Source organism: Chaetomium fimeti (genome assembly GCF_033439085.1).
Source record: "Chaetomium fimeti strain CBS 168.71 chromosome Unknown B0H64scaffold_2, whole genome shotgun sequence".
In the NCBI taxonomy this organism is placed as follows: domain Eukaryota; kingdom Fungi; phylum Ascomycota; class Sordariomycetes; order Sordariales; family Chaetomiaceae; genus Chaetomium; species Chaetomium fimeti.
The window spans coordinates 3291740-3313152 of NW_026944330.1; the positions used below are offsets into that span (position 1 = coordinate 3291740).

General features: G+C 50.6%; 2 protein-coding genes across 2 annotated transcripts; one reads left to right on the forward strand and one right to left on the reverse strand.

Moving 5' to 3' along the window:
- The first annotated feature begins 152 nt into the window (after positions 1-152).
- B0H64DRAFT_387598 (S-adenosyl-L-methionine-dependent methyltransferase) lies at positions 153-2685 on the forward strand. The gene is made up of 12 exons (XM_062803219.1): positions 153-737; positions 799-840; positions 906-996; positions 1054-1082; positions 1138-1156; positions 1218-1346; positions 1394-1416; positions 1473-1510; positions 1560-1697; positions 1775-2034; positions 2083-2239; positions 2293-2685. The coding sequence occupies exons 1-12, from the start codon at positions 582-584 to the stop codon at positions 2321-2323; spliced, it is 1113 nt and encodes a 370-aa protein (XP_062662710.1). The 5' UTR covers positions 153-581; the 3' UTR covers positions 2324-2685.
- B0H64DRAFT_454985 (uncharacterized protein) lies at positions 2273-4212 on the reverse strand. The gene is made up of 4 exons (XM_062807290.1): positions 3819-4212; positions 3074-3718; positions 2856-3021; positions 2273-2751 (listed from the first exon to the last, which is right to left on the reverse strand). Exons 1-4 carry the CDS (start codon positions 3895-3897, stop codon positions 2646-2648), a joined length of 996 nt encoding a protein of 331 aa, XP_062662711.1. The 5' UTR covers positions 3898-4212; the 3' UTR covers positions 2273-2645.
- Between the last annotated feature and the right edge of the window lie 17201 nt (positions 4213-21413).

Here is a 21413-nt window from a genome sequence, read left to right on the forward strand (position 1 = left end):
GATTAGCAATCGGGATGGTATAAATTACCGTATCGTTGGGTACGAGTATCTGAAGCAAGAGCGGCCCCGGGATTGTGGGGTTCTTTGGGGTGTGAATGCCGCCGGCTCCCCTCAACGGGAGGTACGAATAGTTACCTGCAAATGGGTTAGCCCTTGGTTCTTTCCTGCAATCCCATCCTCTTCGGCATCTCCCACGCACCACTCTTTCCCTGGTTTCCCTGCAAAGTGCTGCATCTCGCACCAACACGTCGCAATCTTGGCCGAAATCCACGCACAAATGCCAGTCCCCGCATGAACCCAGGCATGTTCTGGTCCCTCGATTGGTAACCCCTCCCTTCCGGGTGAAAGAGCCGGAAAAGCCACCTGCTTGCAGTCTGCAATCTGCAACCGAGCCTGCAAGTTGCAAGATTGAAAAAACCCTTGACTTGACCACGCCACCAATGCTCAAAGGTGACCACCGCCCGCCCGCCGCCCGTCACGGCCGCTCCATCTCCAGTATTTCCGTCGATTCCATAACTGGGATTGAAACCATTGCTGCTTAACGTACGAAAGTATCATTCTGGGAACCCTTGCTCTTGACGATGGGCGACTCGTCTCGAAAAGGCTCCAAGAGCCCCACCAGCCCACGCGACGCTACGAAATCGTCTCCACCACGGGCCGCCTCCGGTTCGCCCGGCCCCGTTAGCCCGCTCTCCGCGGCGAGCCCGCCGGGCAACATTGGACCCCTCGAGGCCGATGTGGGTTGACAGCGCATGATGATGATAGGAAACAGCGCTGATATCTCGATGTGTTACACAGGATGATGAGCGTGACAGCGATGGCGATTCCCTCTTCAGCACGGTAGGTTAGCCTGTTGATCCACGCCAGCACATGTAATTTAGATGTGTTGTGCTCACTGTTTCTAGGCCGACGTGAGCGACACAACGTCCATCTCGTCCAGTATCTTCAAGTTTCGCGAGGAGAATGGCCGTACCTACCATGCCTATAGGGCAAGCGGTCAGTCCTCCCAAGATGCGGCTCCCACCCCCGGTTGGCTGACATGTTCCACAACAGAAGCCGCCTATTTCCTGCCAAATGACGAAGTAAGCTATGAGACACCTTCATGCGCAGCCTTACCCGCTAACGGTCTCGGCTCAGACAGAGAATGAACGCTTGGGTAAGTCAACGCCACGGTGCTAAGGCCTCATGCCGCATCCCCCGTGCTCACTAGCAACCAGACCTTCAGCACAACCTCTTCCTACTGTGTCAAGATAACCATTTGTATCTCTCGCCTGCTGGAAAGGACAGGCCGCTCAACCGCGTTCTTGATGCCGGCACCGGGACCGGCATCTGGGCCATAGAATTTGGTACGTTCCTCAGTGTTGATGTCGGCCCAGGCTCTAACCCTCTCCAGCCGACGAGCACCCCGATGCATCAGTATGTATTCTATACCATCCGTGTGGTGTGTACAATCAGTCACTGACCGTTGCCAGGTCGTCGGTGTTGATCTAAGCCCCATCCAGCCGACCTTGTGAGTTGCTCGTGTCACTCACTGCCAGTAATCATGCTCACAAAACTAGTGTCCCCCCCAACCTCGAGTTTTTCGTCGACGACCTCGAAAGCGACTGGACCTTTGTGACAAAGTTCGATTTCATATATGCCCGCATGCTAACTGGGTCCATCAAAAACTGGCCTAGGTTAGTTGAGCGATGCTACCAGTAAGCACCTCCTTTTCCTATACGCCATTATGCATCACCTAGGAAGGCCCATGCCTCATACTCACGTCTCCATTTAGATTCCTAAACCCAGGCGCCTACGCCGAGTTGGCCGATGTCTTGCCTTTATCGTGTGATGACGGCAGCTTGCCAGATGGTTGCCCGCTCGCGCAGTGGAACCGCTATCTGGTTGAGGCAAGCGAGAAGCACGGCGCCTCGATGAGGTCGGCGGCATCATACAAGCAGCAAATGATAGATGCCGGGTTCCAGGATGTGGTTCAGATCGAGTACAAGTGGCCCGTCAACACGTGGGCCAAGGATGCCAAACACAAGGAGATAGGTAGGAGAGCCAGACCGGCTTGGACGATACTCGCTAACCCGCTGCCAGGCGCCTGGTCCTCGGAGAATATTCTTTCCGGTATCCAGGGAGTCAGCTTGATGCTCTTCACCAATATCTTGGGCTGGTCCGCCACTGAGGTGGAAACCTTCCTTGTCGGTGTACGAAAGGACTTGAAAGACCGAAGCATACATGCTTATTGGCCCGTGTAAGTCCTGTGTCAAGGTCGAATGTGAGTCGTGCTGACCGTTGAACCTGTAGGTTGGTTGTCTATGGGCGAAAGCCCGAGTAAGCAGGGCCGCAAACCGAAGGGCGAGAAGTCCTTACCCAATGCGATGCTAGGCTACCCGTGCTACTACGGTGCCGGATATCTCGCTCGGACAGAGTTTTATTTAATGGAGCCCCGTCTACCCTCACCATACCCTCCCTTCCGATACTAGAGTCACAGACAAACGAATTAACTTTGTGCCCACCGCACATATTGAATTCACCGCGTAGGTTTCTAAAGAAGAACGTCACAAGCTGTAAAGAGGTGGCACCTGAACCAGTCCAGTGAGTCGACGTGTGCCCCCTTGTATTTCGATAGACTCGACCCTCGCCTCAGCTTTAGCTCCTCAACCGCAACCCGTATAATAGACCGGTTCCTTCTTGGAATCTCCCAGCCACTGGTTGTGAGAGACTTGCTCGTACCCGAACCACGCGTCTGTTCCGTTCGGCACGCTGGCTCATCGTCAGGAATCTGTCCGTGTCACAGTGACGGCATGATCTGAGGGAATACTTACTAGCACAGCGTCATGACAGCGCTGTCGGCGTCACTGTTGTACCCCCACGAAGCTTTGAAGTCTGCGTCGTCGTTGATGCCGCAGGGGATGCCGTAGAAACTGCCCACCGGGTCGCTAGTGGGCGCCGTGGGCGAGCAGTGCGTTTCTTCGCCGCCGCTGTGTACGATGGTGAACTGCCAGGTTGTCGTGTTGGCGGCCATATCGGGGACTGTTCGGGTATTGTTAGCCTCAACCTACCCAGGGGAATCAGGAACACTCACACCGCGTCAGCCCCTTGATCTGCCACTTGCTACCCTCCTCCGCGTCACCCCTTTTCCCAACCCTCTCCACCCCCCCTCCCATCATCTCACTCCCCTCCTCCTCCATCATTTCCATCCCAACACGCATCCTTCCCCTCTTCTCAACAACCCCCCTCCTAACACCACCACCACCACCACCACCCCCGTTAGAACCAACCCCCTCCTTAACCACGTCCTCCCCAGCGCCATCAAACGCCCCAACACGATAAACCGCCGCCCTCCGCAGCCCCGCCACCCGTCCCCCCGCAAGCTCGGCCTCGCCATACCCAAAGAAGGCATGGCGCCCAGCGGCCGGGTCGGTCGGGACTAGGGTGAGGAAGGAGCCCTGTGGGTTCCAGGAGCCGGTGAGGGTGTAGGTGTACTTGTTCTGGATGTTGATGTCGTTGTCGTTGTTGGTGTTGGGGTTGGTGTTGGGGTTGGAGTTGTGGCAGGGGATGGCGGTGAAGTCGGTGTGGCTGGCGGGGTGGTTGGCGGGGTCGGGGTCGGGGGAGGTGATGGTGAAGGTGCAGGTGTGTTGTTGTTGCTGCTGCTGGTGCTGCTGTCTGGGGGGGTCGGGGGTGGTGAGGGATAGGGTGTAGGTGCAGGCTGTGTTGGAGGGGGTGCATTCTGGAGGGTATGACATGGAGGTGTTAGTTGTGTTTTTCTTGTCGGGGGCACGGGGGAAAGTTGGGGTGCTGTTGAGAAGAAGGAAAGGGGGTTGACATACGGCGTGAGAGGGCGGAGATGGTCCAGGAGCCGAGGGTTTCGGCCGAGGCCAGGGGGACGAGCAGCGGGAGGAAACGCATCGTAAAGTGGGATGCCGTGGTTAAAGGTGTCTAGGGATGGTAAATGCGGACGCGATAGAAGACGATTTGTGGGCAGCCAGACGTGTTATTGCCGATGTAGTGACCGGGGAATCTGCCCGCTGGAATGTGTCTTCTCTCCCTCAGAGACAGGCGTTGGGCTTATTTTATACTCCACCGAGGGAACCATCTTACCGCAACGTGGCGGACTCGCGAGCCGACGGCCAGAGAGTCAATGTGTCTAGCATTATCATGATGTTGCCTCGTATCAACGGGTGGAACATGGAGTTGAACACACGGCAAGGATGGCTTCTGTCCTGTACTTTATTGAGATTGCATAAGCCTCCTATAACCCGAACCTGTCAAACGCTGGGTAACCACAGGTCTCGGTCAGGTGCTTGCTCTGGTTGAGCCCCTTTCGCTTGTTTATTCCAGAGCCATATCTCCCGAAATTGGCATTGTCAGTTACGATGGTGTTTTGGTCGTAGGTAAGGAAGAAAAGGCCCCGAGACTGTTGTTACGTCTCAAACCGGAAGTTCGGGTCACGCTACTGAACGTCTCCTCGTAGGTCTCACACTGGAGCAAACAAGGTTTTGAACCAGGTCAAGGGACACTTGGCATTGATCTAGTCCGATACCGCTACCCGATGACGCCGAGAGACTTCTACATATCGAGACAGAAGACGCTGACGACAGCAGTCCCACAACTTTTGCGACCAGCGCCGACAATGTACTATCAACCACGTCGACAGGTTCGACATGTGTATACACCCGGAGAAGAGGTTAAGGTTGTTGTGGCCCGGAAGTCAGCCGGAGCTCGGAGGACTATGGCTGGGAATGCATGATACTTTCAACAGGTCAACTTGTCTCGAGAGTCAGCGATTTGGTCATGTCGGACTCTTTGCTTTCTTGAGTTTATTCGGGCTTCGTTGTTCGACATAATTAGGTAGCTAAGGTGGGGGGGGGGGGTGAGTTTCTTCGAACAACCAAAGGTGGGACAAGGCGCCCAGCGAGAAATGGAGGGACCGATACACAATAGCACCCGGCTATTCCGAGCCTCCAACACGCTCGGATGTGATCCCGGGCTCATGTTGGTTGTTTGATCAAGATAGGCAAGGAGTTGCTTGATGTGCGAGCAAGCTTGTTTGTTTAGCGCCGTCGACCTCGGGGGCGGGTACAAGGTGCCGAGGTCTTCGTAACCGAGTGGTACTGCTCGGCCCGCCTTGACGACTTGACCGGCAGCTGCAGGTACGAAGCGCCGAGCCGAGGGTTGCCATGTGGCTGTAGCCATCCGGGCTGAAACACGGGGTCAAAATGAAGAACCCAGAGTCTGCGGGTGTGACGACAGGTCAACCCATACTTGTTTGTCAGGATGGAACACTTGACAGGGGTGTATGGGTTGGGAGAATAGGGGCAGAGGGGGAGGGAAAGAAAAATGAGGGAAGAAAAGTGGAAAAGGGGATAGAAGGGGGAGAGGCAAAGGGCATTAAGACGATGTGTATAAAATACTCTAACTCGCGTTTTATTTCATTTGGACGGAAGGTTGGATACTATCATAAAGAGTGACCCGCTAACGTGGATTCCAGGCTCGGTAGACCGCACTTGATCTCGGTGTGAGCAGCATGTCGGTGGAAGGCAGCTTCATGAGATCAAAAAGACCGCGCGGCTCGCCCTCAGACACCCCAGGCACTCCCTCGCCGGGCACACAGTGGCGCTCCGAGGGAGAACCAATGGACGGAGACCCTTTTGGTGTTCCACAAGCACCAGCAGTGCATTTCCCGGAACGGTTACACAATGTCATATTTCCAGATACGGCCGAAGACCATATCCGGCATCCGGAACTCGACCGGAGGGCTGAATCGACGAGGTGGAAAACACGTCGCTGACAAACTCGGAGACGCCAAGCCGCGATTCGAGCGGATGAGCGATGGCGACAACCCGGCAAGACTTGACCTGGCGGTCCTGACCTTTCTTGCGAAGGGCGGGGAACACGGGAAGGACGTTCCCGACAGACTGGTTCTTAGCGCCGGGCGACACCCTATTAAGGCCCTGATCGGCTGGCCAAAGTAATGTACAGTACAACACTGGTTTGTTTGTTAGCGCGTAACTTGCCCCACAAACTAAGCCATTTACAGTTAGATTTTACAGGGCCGCCTGGTTACCAACAACCAACCAACTGTTCAGCTTTTCGACTTTTTGATCCACAACCTTCTTTCTTCCAGGGACCAAATCCTTCCACTTCCACCACTTTTTCAACAATCTTTTCAACAATTTTCCCTACACCCACCAAACTGGCTTAGCCCAGTTGATTGCAGTGCCACCCGCCAATCGAAAAAATCGCCCGCATTCAAGGGTTTGATTGATTCTACCGATTTTTATTGATTTTCATTCTTTTTCGACAGGGCGCGCAAATCAGCCAGATCAATCAGCCCAGCCCAGTCAACCATAAAAAGCCCAGATTTCGACAGTCAATTCAAGATACCGCCCAGGGTACTGCAAAACGGCTGCACCAGACTGTAAGTCATCCTAAACCTATTCAGGCCAGTACCCACTTTTCTAACACGTTTTAACCAACCAGATCAGCCGCATCCACTTTACCCCGCGTTTTTTCGTAGCCCGCACACACCACCAACTACACCCCGCCAACCGTACCCACCCACAATCGCCATACCCAGACAACTCCCCTAGAAGATTCAGCCCACAGATAGCGGCTATACGCAACAACCACTTACAGTAACCGACCTATTGAATCCAGACAACGAAGATAGCCCAGATGTGACGAACCTGTCTCTGGACCCGTCCTGTTAGGGTTCAGTATCGGTCGAAGGTATTCTCTCAAGGGTGCTTAGGTTCGGTGCAGCCAAAAGGTGCACAACAAAGACTTGTCTCAACAGTAGGCTCTCGATCTTGTAGCGAACTGTAGTTGTGATTGCTAACTGGAGAACTCCCAGAGCTCTCCAGAACGAGTGACTATATACTATCTAAGTCCATAGGTACCTTCGTACTTTTCCCTAGGAACATAGGGAACGGTAGCCGTTCCCTTCGTTCCTTATGGCACCTGAGGAACGGTAGTCGTTCCCTCCGTTCCTCTGCTGATTGGCCGGAGGCCCATTCTTAATGATTGGCTTGGGGCGCTTCCCGCGCAGCCCCCACATAGCCCTGCATGCGACCATGACCGTGACACGATGCCCCTCCTCCAGGTCTTGCGTCCCGAAAGACTTGCCAACCTCCCCATCCCTTAAGTAGCGCCAACAGCCCGAATCCCAGGTGGGTACTCTTCTTCCTTTACCCCCTTACCCTGCTGATCATCATGGGGAATCGCGTGGAGAAACCCACCAGGTCGTTGACCGCTGAAAAGAAAGCTGAACAACGCGACGCCCTTCTTGAAGCCATCCTCCGAAACGCCATCACCATGAAGCGTTCCTGTTCCTTCTGTGAATCTCGGGGTTACACGTGCAAGGCGTCTCCCTCCGACTCCGCGAGTTGTTATGAGTGCGTCTCTCACCATGAGCCTCACTGTGACGCTCAAGGCGTTACTCTGCAGCAACTGCGTCGTATCACTAGCCAGTACGATAAGTTGGACGCTGAAATGGAAGAAGCCGAGCGCCAACGGGCTGAACTGGACGCGAAGATAAATCGTCTTCGTCTCTCGAAGAAAAGGTGGTCTGAGAAGATGTCTCGTGCCTTATCCCGTGGTGTCACTACCATCGAGGATTTGGAAGAACTGGAGCGGCAGGAAACAGAAGAGTCGAAGCGACGAGAGGCTGAGAATGCTGCTGCTCAGTCAACAGTGGAGCCTGTTCCTGAGGAGGCTTTGTCCGACCCTTCCTGGGTTCCGAGGTTCGTGTTTGCCGTGTTGCGTGGCGTTGGTTCCTAACCGTTGCTTAGTGCTTCCTTCGCCGACTTCCCTGCCGACTTCGACTGGTCCTTGACGCCTCCTTTGGTCGATCCGGGTTCCTCTGGTGGAACTCCTGGAGTTTCTCGGGGCAGTTGAGATTCGTAGCTGGTTGCCATGAATTGTCTTCTGGACCAAAGTCCAGCCACTTGACCAAATACTCCAACTGTCCTTTCATGATGCGTGAGTCTAGGACTTCCTCAACGTCCCATTCCTCCTCTTCATCTTCTGCCTCGGCGTCCTTGTCGAGTCGTGCGCCCTTGGGCGCTGGTTCCAGAAGCGAGATGTGGAAAACGTTGGTCCGTAGTCGCATTGTCGAGGGTAACGCGAGTGCGTAATTGTTCTCCGAAATCTTTTTGTCGATTTTGAACGGCCCGATTTTGCGGAAGTCGAGCTTCCTGCTTGGTCGTTTTGTGCGAAGATTTCGAGAAATGAGGTAAACTTTGCCCCCCTCTTCTAGGCGAGGTCCCTCGAGCCTGTTTCTGTCGTAGAACTTCTTCATCCTGGTTCGTACGAACTCGAGTTCCTCCTTGAGCATCGCGTGCAGCGAGCTCATCTTGTCGGCTTTGACTGCCGCTCTGGGCACCGAAACCTCGGGCCCTTGTCGCAAATCTGCTTCGTAGCCGTAATTCGCGAAGAATGGCGTGACCTTCGTGGTCTCCGTGACGGTGGTGTTGTAGGCGAGTTGTGCCGTTGGCAACAGCTCGACCCAGTCATCCTGCTGGAAATTGACGTACAACCGTAGGTATTGCTCGACGACCTGGTTGAGTCGTTCCGTCTGTCCATCCGTCTGTGGGTGGTAAGCGGTTGAAAGCTTACTCTTCGTACCCAATCTTGTCATCAGAGCCTGCCAAAATTTTGATGCGAACTTGGTGTCCCTGTCTGTGATCCATTCCTCCGGCCATCCGTGGACCGAGGTGATGTTGCGGTAGATCACATCTGCGAGTTGTTCTGCCGACCATGTTTCCTTGTAAGGGAGGAAGTAGCTCCATTTGGTGAGTCTGTCCACCATTGTGAGGATGCTGTCGTATTCCACTCCCGTTACTGAGTCCTGGGAGACTGGTAGTTTGGTGACGAAGTCCATCGTCACCGAACTCCATGGTCGTTCTGCGACTGGCAATGGTTGCAACAGCCCATATGGTTTGTGTCGTCCTGGTTTGCTTCGTCCGCAGCGGTCGCACTCTGCTAGGACTGCTTCTGTCGCCTGTTTGATTCCTGGGAAGTCGTAGTTCTGCTTGACTTTCGCGATTGTCTTGCCGATTCCCATGTGTCCCCCGAGTCTTGACTCGTGGATCTTCTGAATGAGCTCCTTTTGGTCACCAAGCCTGACGTAGGCCTTGTCGTGGTACCAGAGCCTCGTCCCTTCAAGTCGCAACCCTGCGATCTTGGATTCTGGCTCTTCCTGCCATGCATCGCGCTTGTCGTCCGCGATGATTCCCTGGAAGTCTCGTTCCAGTCTCTGTTCTCTGAAGGTCGCACAGCATTCTACAAACGGTTGCAGAGGCCTGGCTTCGGGATCTTCCGACTGTTGCTGAAGTGCTGCGATCTCGTAGTCTTCAGTCGGTTGGGAAGCGTGCCGTAGCGATCCGTCTGTCTGTTGATGTAGCAATGGTGGTGAGACTTCGGATGTGTTGTCGTGGTGATCCGCTCTCCTACTCAAGGCGTCCGCTCGTGCGTTCTCTGAGCCTTTCTTGTAGTGGATCGTGAAGTTGAATTCGGACAGAAATTCTGCCCATCGAGTCTGTCGTCCGTTCAGCACCTTGGTGGTGGTGAAGTATCGTAAATTCTTGTGATCCGTGTACACCTGAACTTCGTGCGTCGTGCCGCTGAGATATGGTCTCCATTCCTGAAATGCTTCAATGATTGCGAGAAGCTCCTTGTCGTGGATCGGGTAGTTAAGCCTTGGTCCTTCGAGTTTCTTGGAGAAGAACGCAACTGGATGAAGCTTGCCGTCCTTGTCCCTCTGACCAAGTTGTCCTCCGATCGCGAAGTCCGAAGCATCAGCCTCGACTTCGAAAGGCGTGCTTGGATCGGGCAGCATGAGCACCGGGTCGGCGATGATGGCATCGCGGATCCGCTGGAAAGCCTGCTCGTGCTCCCGCTTCCACTGGAATGTGGCATCCTTCTTGGTAAGTTCGTGTAGAGGTCTCGCGATATCGCCAAAGTTCTTGATGAACATCCTGACAAAGTTGGCGAATCCGATAAACCCCCTAACCTCTGTGGCGTTTGTTGGTGTCGGCCACGTCCTGACAGCTTCCAGTTTCTCGGGTTCGATCTTGACCCATCCTGGAGAGATCTCGTAACCCAGAAACACTGTCTTCTTGACATGAAACTCGCTCTTGTCCTTGTTGACTGACAACTTGTGCTCGTGCAGTGCATTCAGCACCTGCTGCACATGTTTCTTGTGTTCTTCGAGTGTCTTGGAGTAGATGAGAATGTCATCCAAATAACAGACTGCAAATTTATCGAGGCAATGTCGAATTGCGTGGTCGATAGCGGCTTGAAACGTCGCTGGTGCGTTGGTCAACCCGAACGGCATGACGAGGTACTCGTAGTGCCCATAGGGTGTCCGAAAGGCCGTTTTCCATTCATCTCCTTCCTTGATGCGGATGTGGGCGTACGCTGTCGGAAGGTCGAGACGCGTGAAGTATTGTGCCCCTGACAGTTGATCTCGAAGCCTCGAGATCAGTGGCAGTGGGTAGCGGTTCTTCACCGTTTCGCCGTTCAACTGTCGGTAGTCCACACACATCCTGAGTTTCCCATCCTTCTTTGGAACGAAGAGGACTGGGTAGCCCGCTGGAGATGTCGATGGTCTGATGTGTCCTATCTCGAGGTTCTTTTCGAGATAGCTCCTCAACTCTGCATCTTGCTTCTCGTTGGTGTGGTACACCTTGAAAAATTTCAACTGGGCGCCTTCCTTGAGTTTGATCTCGTGATCCCAAGGTCCGTGGTCTGGTAGCCCTGCAAGATGTTTTGCCGTGAACGCCGGGTGTCCCTTGTAATCGTCTGGAATCTGTCCCGTTTTCGCGTTCTTCGCCGTACCTTCGTAGTACGCGAACTTGCTGTTTCCAGGCTCGATGCTTGCTGCTTCGAGTTCCCTGACTTCTTCTGCTGCCAGCTCGATGTTTGCCGCTTCGAGCTGATTGACCCATTGTTCGTGTTTGAGCATTCCGTGCTCGTCGACTGAGACGACGGCGATGGTTCGTTCCTCCCGTGTCTGCTTCTTTCGTCGTGTGCCGCTTCTTCCGGACTCCAGAGTGCGTGGTTCTGCACTGGCTGCTTCCTGCGGTGGGCCCGTAGAGGGGGTTTGTTCTGACCCGCTACTCTCCCGTGGCTCCTGTTCTGCGCGTTCTCCCATCGAGTTGGTCGGATGCTCCCGCTGTTCCCGCGGTCGCAGATGGCCATCTCCCTTCCAACTGATGTCTGGGTCGTAATCCTCATGCCATGGGCGTCCGAGAATCATGTCTTTCTTCGGTCCCATGTTCACGATGTCGAACACCACTTGGGTGGTTTTTCCTTCCACCTCAATGTCGAGTGGTTCTGTCTCTCGTCGTACCCATTGTGTGTCGAATGGTCCTTTGACGACGTGTGGTTGTTTCTTGATCCTCCATGGGATTCTGAGTTGATTCACAAATGTGGGCGCAATGAGGTCCATCTGCGCTCCTCCGTCCACTAACGCGAGGGCTTCGAATTTCCCCCATCGCGCTGTGATCCAGAGTCTGTTGTCTGGTTTGGTGCTTCGTACAGCAGCTACTTCGTGTTCGTCTGCTGGGAGGTCGTTGTAAGGCTTCTGCTTGCGCCAGTTCTTCCTGTACTGCGCAGCCTGTCTCCGTTGTTGTGGAGTTAGAGGTTTCCGGGCCCCTCGGAGGGCCCTGAGCCGTTTCCCAAGCTCTCGTGGTGTTTCAAGGCGTCCCTGTCCGCACCTTGGCTTGCGGCGTCAATCGTCTGGTGTTCTTGGAGCCATTGGGCCGCCCATGCCTCAACTGGGCGCCTCTCGTTCCTTCGGGACGCTCTCGTCCTCTGGTGTGGCTTCCTCTGGGATTGCTGTTCCATGTATCCCCAGATTTTCTCGTCGGCGTGTGGTAGGCAGTCTGCGCTTCGGCATTCGTTGACTCCTACGCCCGCCATACAGCGTCGGGGCCAGGCTGCCTTGGGTCTAACCCTCAGCCTGCCCTCGTGAGTGCGTTGGGTGTCCCACAACATGCCTGCGGGAGCGTCGCCGCTGTCGTATACCCATCTGATGGGTAGGGGTTGCATTCCTTTTTCTTCCCTCGTGGGCCAGAAACTGTTGCGAAATTTGTCCTGGAAGTGGTACCGACATTCGTGCGCGATGCACTGGAACCAGGGCAGGTAGATGTGACTTTCTTTTCGTGGGTTCACCCGCTCGTGGTCTTCTGGCAACAACTGGAATCCCTCCGTGTTGTTCTCGCCCCGGAAACCCCACCATTCAAGGTCGGAGGTTTGTCGCCTGGTGCGCACGATGTGCTGATGTCGAGTCCAGTATTCTTCCCAGTTCTGTTGTTTCCTTCCTTTCGCCGCATTCTGCTCCTGTGCGTAGTCGAAAAGTTGCTCGGGATATCGCACTCCGTTTTCGTATTCCTCCGCCTCTTCGGTGGGTCCATCCCACGGTGTGTGATGCGGAAGTGCCTGGCGGATGTCGTCCTGCAAGGCCTGTGCCTCTCTTAATGTCTTTTCGACGTGATCCCCGGCCCTGTTGTTGGCCTCGGTGATCTCTTGGACTCGTTCTCTGGCGAAATCGAGTTCCGCGCAAAGTTGTCCATACTGGTCGTTCCTTGCTTGGAGAAGCTGCTCGAGTTCTTCTTTCTCTCTCGACAACTCCTCGATCCTTTGCCGTTGGCTTAGGACCCTCTGCTGTAGGAAGGTGAGGTTCGGGCTGACTCCTCCTTCACCCTCGTGGGTTCGCCATTGCCCGTCCTCTTGCTGAACCAGGGTGATGCCCCAGTCCTCAGCGACTTGTCGGATGTACCGCGGGGGAGCCAGTTCTCCCTCGTCATCCGTTTCGATGAAAGCGTGATGGGCGGTGTCATTTCCCTCCTGGTGGTTGCTGCTCCTCAAGTCTTCTTGATCCGAGTCGGTGAGTTCATCGTCCTGCTCGATGACTCGGTCAATGTCGATTTCGAGGTCGTCCTGCGTGTAGCTGGCGGCTGCGACCTCCAGAAACCGGGTTCTTCTTCCGACCGTGTCTTGGTCGATGGTGGCAGCTTCCTTCCCTGGAACCGGTCTCCACTCTTTCTTGCTGCGGCAGTCACGTTTGAAGTGACCCTTCCTTCCGCAGTTGTAACAGGTGATGCCTGATTTGTCCTTGGCACCATCTCTCTTTCCTGCCCACTGTGCCTGGGCAGCGCTGACGTCCATGGGTCCCGAGTGCGTGCCGTATGACGTGCTCTGGTGCTGGCGTTTCTTTTTGTCGTTGGGCTTGTGGTAGCCTGGGGATCGCTGAATCTCGCTGCCCTTCTTCTGTTGTTTGCGGGCGAACTGTCGGTCGTCAATCTTGACAGCCATGGCGATGTACTCGTCGAGCGTGTCGGGTCGGCTCTCCTTGTAGAGCTCGTCCTTGACCTCCTCCTTCAGCCCTCCGTAGAACAGGTGCATCAGCCCCTCGTCGTCTATCTCTGCCTTCATGGAGTCTTGTCGGAAAATCGTGGCGTAGGCGGTGGCTGACCTAGTCTGCTTCAGCCGTCCTAGCCGTTCCTGGGCGTGCAACTTCTCGTCCTTGTCGCCGAACACCTTCTGAATCTCGTTCTCGAACTCGGAGTAGTTCTCGAAGACCTTTTTGGTGAAGGGTTTGTGGATTGCTCCGCCGAGGAAATCACTCAGTGTTCCCGTGAACCACTTGAGTGCCTTGTCCTTGAGTCGGGTGGCGGCGTATCTGGTCTTGGACTCCTCGGTGGCGAATTGGTGCGAGTTGTGGTCGAGGTAGTTCCGCATCGCCGTGATCCAACCTGGCAAGGCTTCCTGGTCGCCCCCGTACTTCTCGGGTTGCTCCAATTTGACCTTCGTCTTGGCCGGGTCCTTGGTGTGGACCTCGGTCGCCGCAAGTCGGGCTGCCAATGCCGCGTTGCTGGCCTTGGTCTTCGCAAGCTCTTCTTCAGTTTCATCGAGTCGTTCGGTGACTCTCTGAAGCGCGGCCGTGATCTGGCCCGGCGTCGGTTGAGTCGCCATATCGTTTTACCTTCGAGCCTGAACTGTAACAGATCAAAGGGAGTTAGCAACGTGTGACGAACCTGTCTCTGGACCCGTCCTGTTAGGGTTCAGTATCGGTCGAAGGTATTCTCTCAAGGGTGCTTAGGTTCGGTGCAGCCAAAAGGTGCACAACAAAGACTTGTCTCAACAGTAGGCTCTCGATCTTGTAGCGAACTGTAGTTGTGATTGCTAACTGGAGAACTCCCAGAGCTCTCCAGAACGAGTGACTATATACTATCTAAGTCCATAGGTACCTTCGTACTTTTCCCTAGGAACATAGGGAACGGTAGCCGTTCCCTTCGTTCCTTATGGCACCTGAGGAACGGTAGTCGTTCCCTCCGTTCCTCTGCTGATTGGCCGGAGGCCCATTCTTAATGATTGGCTTGGGGCGCTTCCCGCGCAGCCCCCACATAGCCCTGCATGCGACCATGACCGTGACACCAGATAAAGCCGAATTGGTTAACCACTTTGAAGAGCTAGAAGAAGTCGAGGATTTTAACAGCGATTTCGTCTTAGTTAACCAGCACGTTATATTCCAAAACTAGTACCATCGCTACAATAAATATATAGCCCTAAAAAAGTCTCCGGCAAATATAACTAAGCTAGTATAATCAGGTTAGTTAATCTACCTTATAGCTATTTCAACAGCTAACTAATATATCTAGTCCTTTCTAAACCGGCTACTTTTAACAACTATAAGTAGCTGGATAGCCAGTATTCCGACAATAACAACGACGATACATTCGATCCACTACCAATACCCTCCCCCTCCTACATTAACCGAAACAACCTTTCTTTTACCAATAACCTCCAGTTGCTAGGTACATCGAAATCCTCAGCTATAACTTACAAAGAGAGGGTTATAGTTAAAGCACTTTAATACTATATAGGAATATCCTACTATAATATTACTAAGGCCCTCAGCATTATATAATACCAGGCCTAGTATACTATATTTGGCCCTACATACCCCCGCTATTCCGAAGTATACAGCCAGGTCCTAATTATACCTAACTGTTAAGGGCCGGGCTGTGCCCGGCTAGTAGGAAGTTAGGAGCTTTGTCCTGACCGCTCTATATCCGGTGCGGCTCCGGAGTGGAACCGTACCGGGTCTACCCAGATCACGTACCGGTAGGTCATACAAGAAGGAATCCCCGTACAGGACCCTATAAAATAGCTTTTCCCTCCTTAAGCTTTCAGAATAGAATATTATACACCTATCTACAGTTGCTATAGGGCCAATACCTTACATTTCTAAAAGCTTCTAACAGGATCCGACAAACCGATAGACCGACCGTACAATAGAAAACAATACAACCTAACCGCAGGGCAGTGCTCCCATTACTAACGAATAGGTTCGCTAATACATTTATAGGCTATAATAGAGCCTCGCCCGGTAGGGTAAGGAAATCCTCTATCTCTAAGCTATAGCTAACCGCCCGAAGCGTAAACCGCTCAAGCCTACCTTATTTAAAGGTAAAAGAGAGCTCTTCTCGTCCTGGAAGGACACGATATAATATATCCTTACCAACGATAGGGACTTTATCGGTGATAACCGTAACTAGTAGGTCTTCCTTTAGGGAAACCTTTCGAGTATAGTCTAGAAGAAGGTTATAGCCTTCTATAAAGGAGCTAGTCCTAGCAGATAATACCTCTCTAAAGAGTTCCTCGCCTATCTTAAGAAGGTCTACCTTAACCCCTATAAGAAGATCCTTGCCCTAGGGGAACTTAACTATATCGAGTAAAGAGATAAGAAGTCCTTCCCTATATTCTTTATACGATTTGAGGCTCTCTTAGTAAAGGTAGATAGCCTTGAATAATCTAGTAAGATATAACTTCTTAAGCTTAACTATATACTTTTAGAAATAATTTAATAAGCTGTTATAGGATATAATATCTTATATATTAACTTTAACTAGGCTATAGCTAGTTATTATAAAATTGTAACTAACCTTAAGGCTCTAAACCTAGATATTAGATAGTTCTATAGATAAGGTTACTAGAAAGAGAGTATAGCGGCCCTACTATATGATATTAACAGTAATTCCTTAATAACCGGAATTAACGTTATATAGATATACTAAAACTACCCTAGTAACAGCCGGTATAAGGAAGGGAAGAACTATAATAAGGTAGGCTTATAGAATACTAATACTCTATATATAAAATAGGTTTCTTAGAAAGTTTAGAATACTAAACGAGCTACTAGAATATATATCTATTATAGTAATAAAGGCTACTTTATAGTAAAATATCGGTTTACCCCTACTATAAACCTAAACTGGAAAGAAGGATAGAGAGTTGATATTAACCTCCTAGATATAGATAATTAGAATAGAGAGGATAAAACTTCCGATAATAAAGGAGATAACTAGGGAAACGAGTAACCCCTATATAGAGTCTTGTAAGGGGGCCTCTACTACCCTTCCACCTTAAGAATAAGTTAGAAGAGATTAGAGAGAGAATAGATAAACCCCCTTTTTTTATTCCTATCCTCCTAAACTTATCTAGCTTTATAAATATATAGATAGATAACGGTTATTCCAGCTATAATATAATAAGTGAAAGATTATATTAGAAGTTAGGAATTGAGTAGATTAGTTTACTAACTTCTAGGATATTAGGAACTATAGTTAGACTATAGAAAGAGAGAAGGATTATATAGATATCCTATATAATAATAGATATTAATAGATAGATAAGTTAGATAGTACTTTATATTATTTCTAGCCTTATCTAAAATATTATTCTAGATCTTCTATAGATAAAGTACCGGAAGATTATACTAGATATAGATACTAGCCTACTAGAGGTTGGTATATAGCCGGGACTCTCAGTATAGAGTTATACTATATACCCTAAGGAGATAGGGATCTTCTAAATCATAGGCACGGTATTTACCGCTATAGTACGGTATATATAGAGGCAACGAACACCTAAAACCAGCTCTGAGATATTCCTTATTATAAGTATTAGGGAAATAACGGCCGTACTAGAGGAGACCTACCTATATCCTATACCTAAAGCGGATATAATACAGATACTTCCTATAGAACTATAGGACTTTACTAACCTCTTTAATAAGGAAAAAGCTAGTAGACTACCCCTATACCGAGATAAGGCTAACTACTATATTAAACTAAAAAAGGATATAGATAGGAATAGCCCCGAGCTCCTATAGGGGCCTCTCTACAATATACTCTACAACTACCTCCTTAAAGTATAGAAGTAGGTTATTAACCTAATAGATAAGGGCTAGGTATAGGTAAGTTTATTATCGGCTATAGCCTTAGTCCTTCTTATAAAGAAGGTAGATAGAGGATAGAGATTCTATATCGACTACTAGGCCCTTAATAAGATTATATAGCAGGACCGTTACCCTCTTCCCTTAATTAAAGAGACTCTCCACTTACTTATAGGGGCAAAATGGTTTATAAAGCTCGATATCCGGTCAACCTTCTACCAGATTAGGATAGCAAAGGGGGACAAATACCTCACTATATTCTATACCTATTTCAACCTCTTTAAGTAGCTTATCTACCTCTTCGGGCTAGCGGACACCCCCACTATATTCTAATACTATATTAACAATACTCTCGGTACAATATTAGGGGACTTTACAATAGCCTACCTCGATAATATATTTATCTACTCGGAAAGTTCTCGAAAATAGTATATAGGATAAGTATAGGAGGTACTTAGAAGGCTCTAAACAGCTAGTCTAAACCTTAACCTAAAGAAGTATATATTTGCTATAAAGGAGGTTAAATACCTTAGATATATCGTTAAAGTAGGGGTATAAATCCGTCCCGATCCCGAAAAGTTAGCTGCTATCTATAAGTAGGAACCCCCTAAGAAGGTTTGAAGGGTCTAGAGCTTCTTAGGGTTTACTAACTTCTACCGAAACTTTATCCCTAGCTTCTCCAAAAAGGCAGTACCTCTAACAAGGTTAACGGGTAAGAATATCCCATTCTACTAAGGAAAGGAAGAACAAGCTACTTTCAACACCCTCTACTATATATTTATTTCAGAGCTAGTACTTATATAGTAGAACCCCGATTAGGAGATAGTCTTTAAGGCTAACTATTTAGGTACCGCCCTAAGTAGGTATTTATCCTAGAGGGGAGAGGACGGTATTCTCTACCCTATTACCTACTATTCCGCAAAGCTCTCTCTAGTAAAAAGGAACTATACAATCTACAATAAGGAGCTACTTACTATTATCTCCTATCTTAGAGCCTAGATAGCCGAACTCTATAGTATTAACACCCCCTTTCTTATCCTTATAGACTATAAGAACCTTAAATACTTCTCCTAACTATATCCTATCAGTAAGTAGTAAGCGAGATAGATAGAGGACCTTACTCTCTATAACTTTAAGCTATATTATTAACCTAGATTCTAAACATCGAAACTAGATACCTTATTATATTAAGAATAGGACTAAGTACTAGGTAAGCTGTAGATAGCCTAGCTCCTCTCTATAATTTAGATCCTTATATTAGGGATAGAAGATAACGAATCGCTAGCTCTACCAGCTAGAAAGATACTCTTTATAGATAACTAATATATAGCTCTCTAGGATAAGGGTATTAAGAAGGACAAATACTATATATACCGCCTCTAGGCTATATATAACAGTACCTAGAAGTTCCTAAAGGAAGTAAACACTATATAAATACAGATTATAGACTATTCGCTAAATACTTAAGGAGCTCTATAGTTTAGAGGCTACCTCTGGCTCCCGATATAGGAGCCTCTTATAATAAGGATCCTCTAATAGACCTATAACTCCCCTATATCCAGGTATCCTAGGAGAAATATACTATTTAAGCTACTTTAATAAGACTTTTATTAGGATCTAATATTACCTAATATAAAGAGGTTTATATATAACTATTACATATACCGTAGGGTAAAGAAGTTAAGACAGCTCTACTAGGGACTGTTCCAGCCCCTTCTAATAGCCGACCAGTTCTAGTAATAGATCTCTATCAACTTTATAGTCAACCTCCCTATATAAGACAAGTCCTTACCCCACTACCTAATAGTTATTATAGACTATCTATCTAAATTCATCTAGTTAGAGGTAATATACTTAATAGGGTCCGAGGTATATATAAAGCGGTTCCGGGACGTATAGTAGAAGTTCTATAGGTTCCCCTCTTATATTATTACTAACTGAGGGTTGGATTAGTTAAGTAGGTTCTAGATAACCTTATATAAGGAGGTTAGTGTTAAGCAGCTACTCTCAACCTCCTACTACCTACAGACCGATAGAGGGACAGAATAGGCAAACTAAGAAGTATAAGCTATTCTCTATATAGTTATCTCCTTTAGATAGTATAACTAGCCCGAACATCTTCTAGCCTGTCACGGATATGGTCACATGCAGCCGGCCAGCGGGGCGCGCTGGCAGCGTCCCGGGCCAATCAAGACGGGACGCCTAGCTACCAATGAGAAGGAGATCTGTGGTGGTTACAATGATCTATGGACAGACCACGGCAGTGGTAACAGATCAAGGGGCTCGGCCTCCTGGATCTGTTGACGACCCACCACGGATCACGCAGATCCAGGTACAGAGGTACCTAGGAATTAGATAGTATATAGTCACTCGTTCTGGAGAGCTCTGGGAGTTCTCCAGTTAGCAATCACAACTACAGTTCGCTACAAGCTCGAGAGCCTACTGTTGAGACAAGTCTTTGTTGTGCACCCTTTGGCTGCACCGAACCTAAGCACCCTTGAGAGAATACCTTCGACCGATACTGAACCCTAACAGGACGGGTCCAGAGACAGGTTCGTCACACGTTGCTAACTCCCTTTGATCTGTTACAGTTCAGGCTCGAAGGTAAAACGACATGGCAACTCAACCGACGCCGGGCCAGATCACGGCCGCGCTTCAGAGAGTCACCGAACGACTCGACGAAACTGAAGAAGAGCTTGCGAAGACCAAGGCCAGCAACGCGGCATTGGCAGCCCGACTTGCGGCGACCGAGGTCCACACCAAGGACCCGGCCAAGACGAAGGTCAAATTGGAGCAACCCGAGAAATACGGGGGCGACCAGGAAGCCTTGCCAGGTTGGATCACGGAGATGCGGAACTATCTCGACCACAACTCGCACCAGTTCGCCACTGAGGAATCCAAGACCAGATACGCCGCCACCCGACTCAAGGACAAGGCCCTCAAGTGGTTCACGGGAACACTGAGTGATTTCCTCGGCGGAGCAATCCACAAACCCTTCACCAAAAAGGTCTTCGAGAACTACTCCGAGTTCGAGAGTGAGATTCAGAAGGTGTTCGGCGACAAGGACGAGAAGTTACACGCCCAGGAACGGCTAGGACGGCTGAAGCAGACTAGGTCAACCACCGCCTACGCCACGATTTTCCGACAAGACTCCATGAAGGCAGAGATAGACGACGAGGGGCTGATGCACCTGTTCTACGGAGGGCTGAAGGAGGAGGTCAAGGACGAGCTCTACAAGGAGAGCCGACCCGACACACTCGACGAGTACATCGCCATGGCTGTCAAGATTGACGACCGACAGTTCGCCCGCAAACAACAGAAGAAGGGCAGCGAGGTTCAGCGATCCGCAGGCTACCACAAGCCCAACGACAAAAAGAAACGCCAGCACCAGAGCACGTCATACGGCACGCACTCGGGACCCATGGACGTCAGCGCTGCCCAGGCACAGTGGGCAGGAAAGAGAGATGGTGCCAAGGACAAATCAGGCATCACCTGTTACAACTGCGGGAGGAAGGGTCACTTCAAACGTGACTGCCGCAGCAAGAAAGAGTGGAGACCGGTTCCAGGGAAGGAAGCTGCCACCATCGACCAAGACACGGTCGGAAGAAGAACCCGGTTTCTGGAGGTCGCAGCCGCCAGCTACACGCAGGACGACCTCGAAATCGACATTGACCGAGTCATCGAGCAGGACGATGAACTCACCGACTCGGATCAAGAAGACTTGATGAGCAGCAACCACCAGGAGGGAAACGACACCGCCCACCATGCTTTCATCGAAACGGATGACGAGGGAGAACTGGCTCCCCCGCGGCACATCCGACAAGTCGCTGAGGACTGGGGCATCACCCTGGTTCAGCAAGAGGACGGGCAATGGCGAACCCACGAGGGTGAAGGAGGAGTCAGCCCGAACCTCATTTTTCTGCAACAGAAGGTCCTAAGCCAACGACAAAGGATCGAGGAGTTGTCAAGAGAGAAAGAAGAACTCGAGCAACTTCTCCAGAGAAGGAACGACCAGTACGGACGACTTTGCGCGGAACTCGATTTCGCCAGGGAACGAGTCCAAGAGATCACCGAGGCCAACAACAGGGCCGGGGATCACGTCGAAAAGACATTAAGAGAGGCACAGGCCTTGCAGGACGACATCCGCCAGGCACTTCCGCACCACACACCGTGGGAT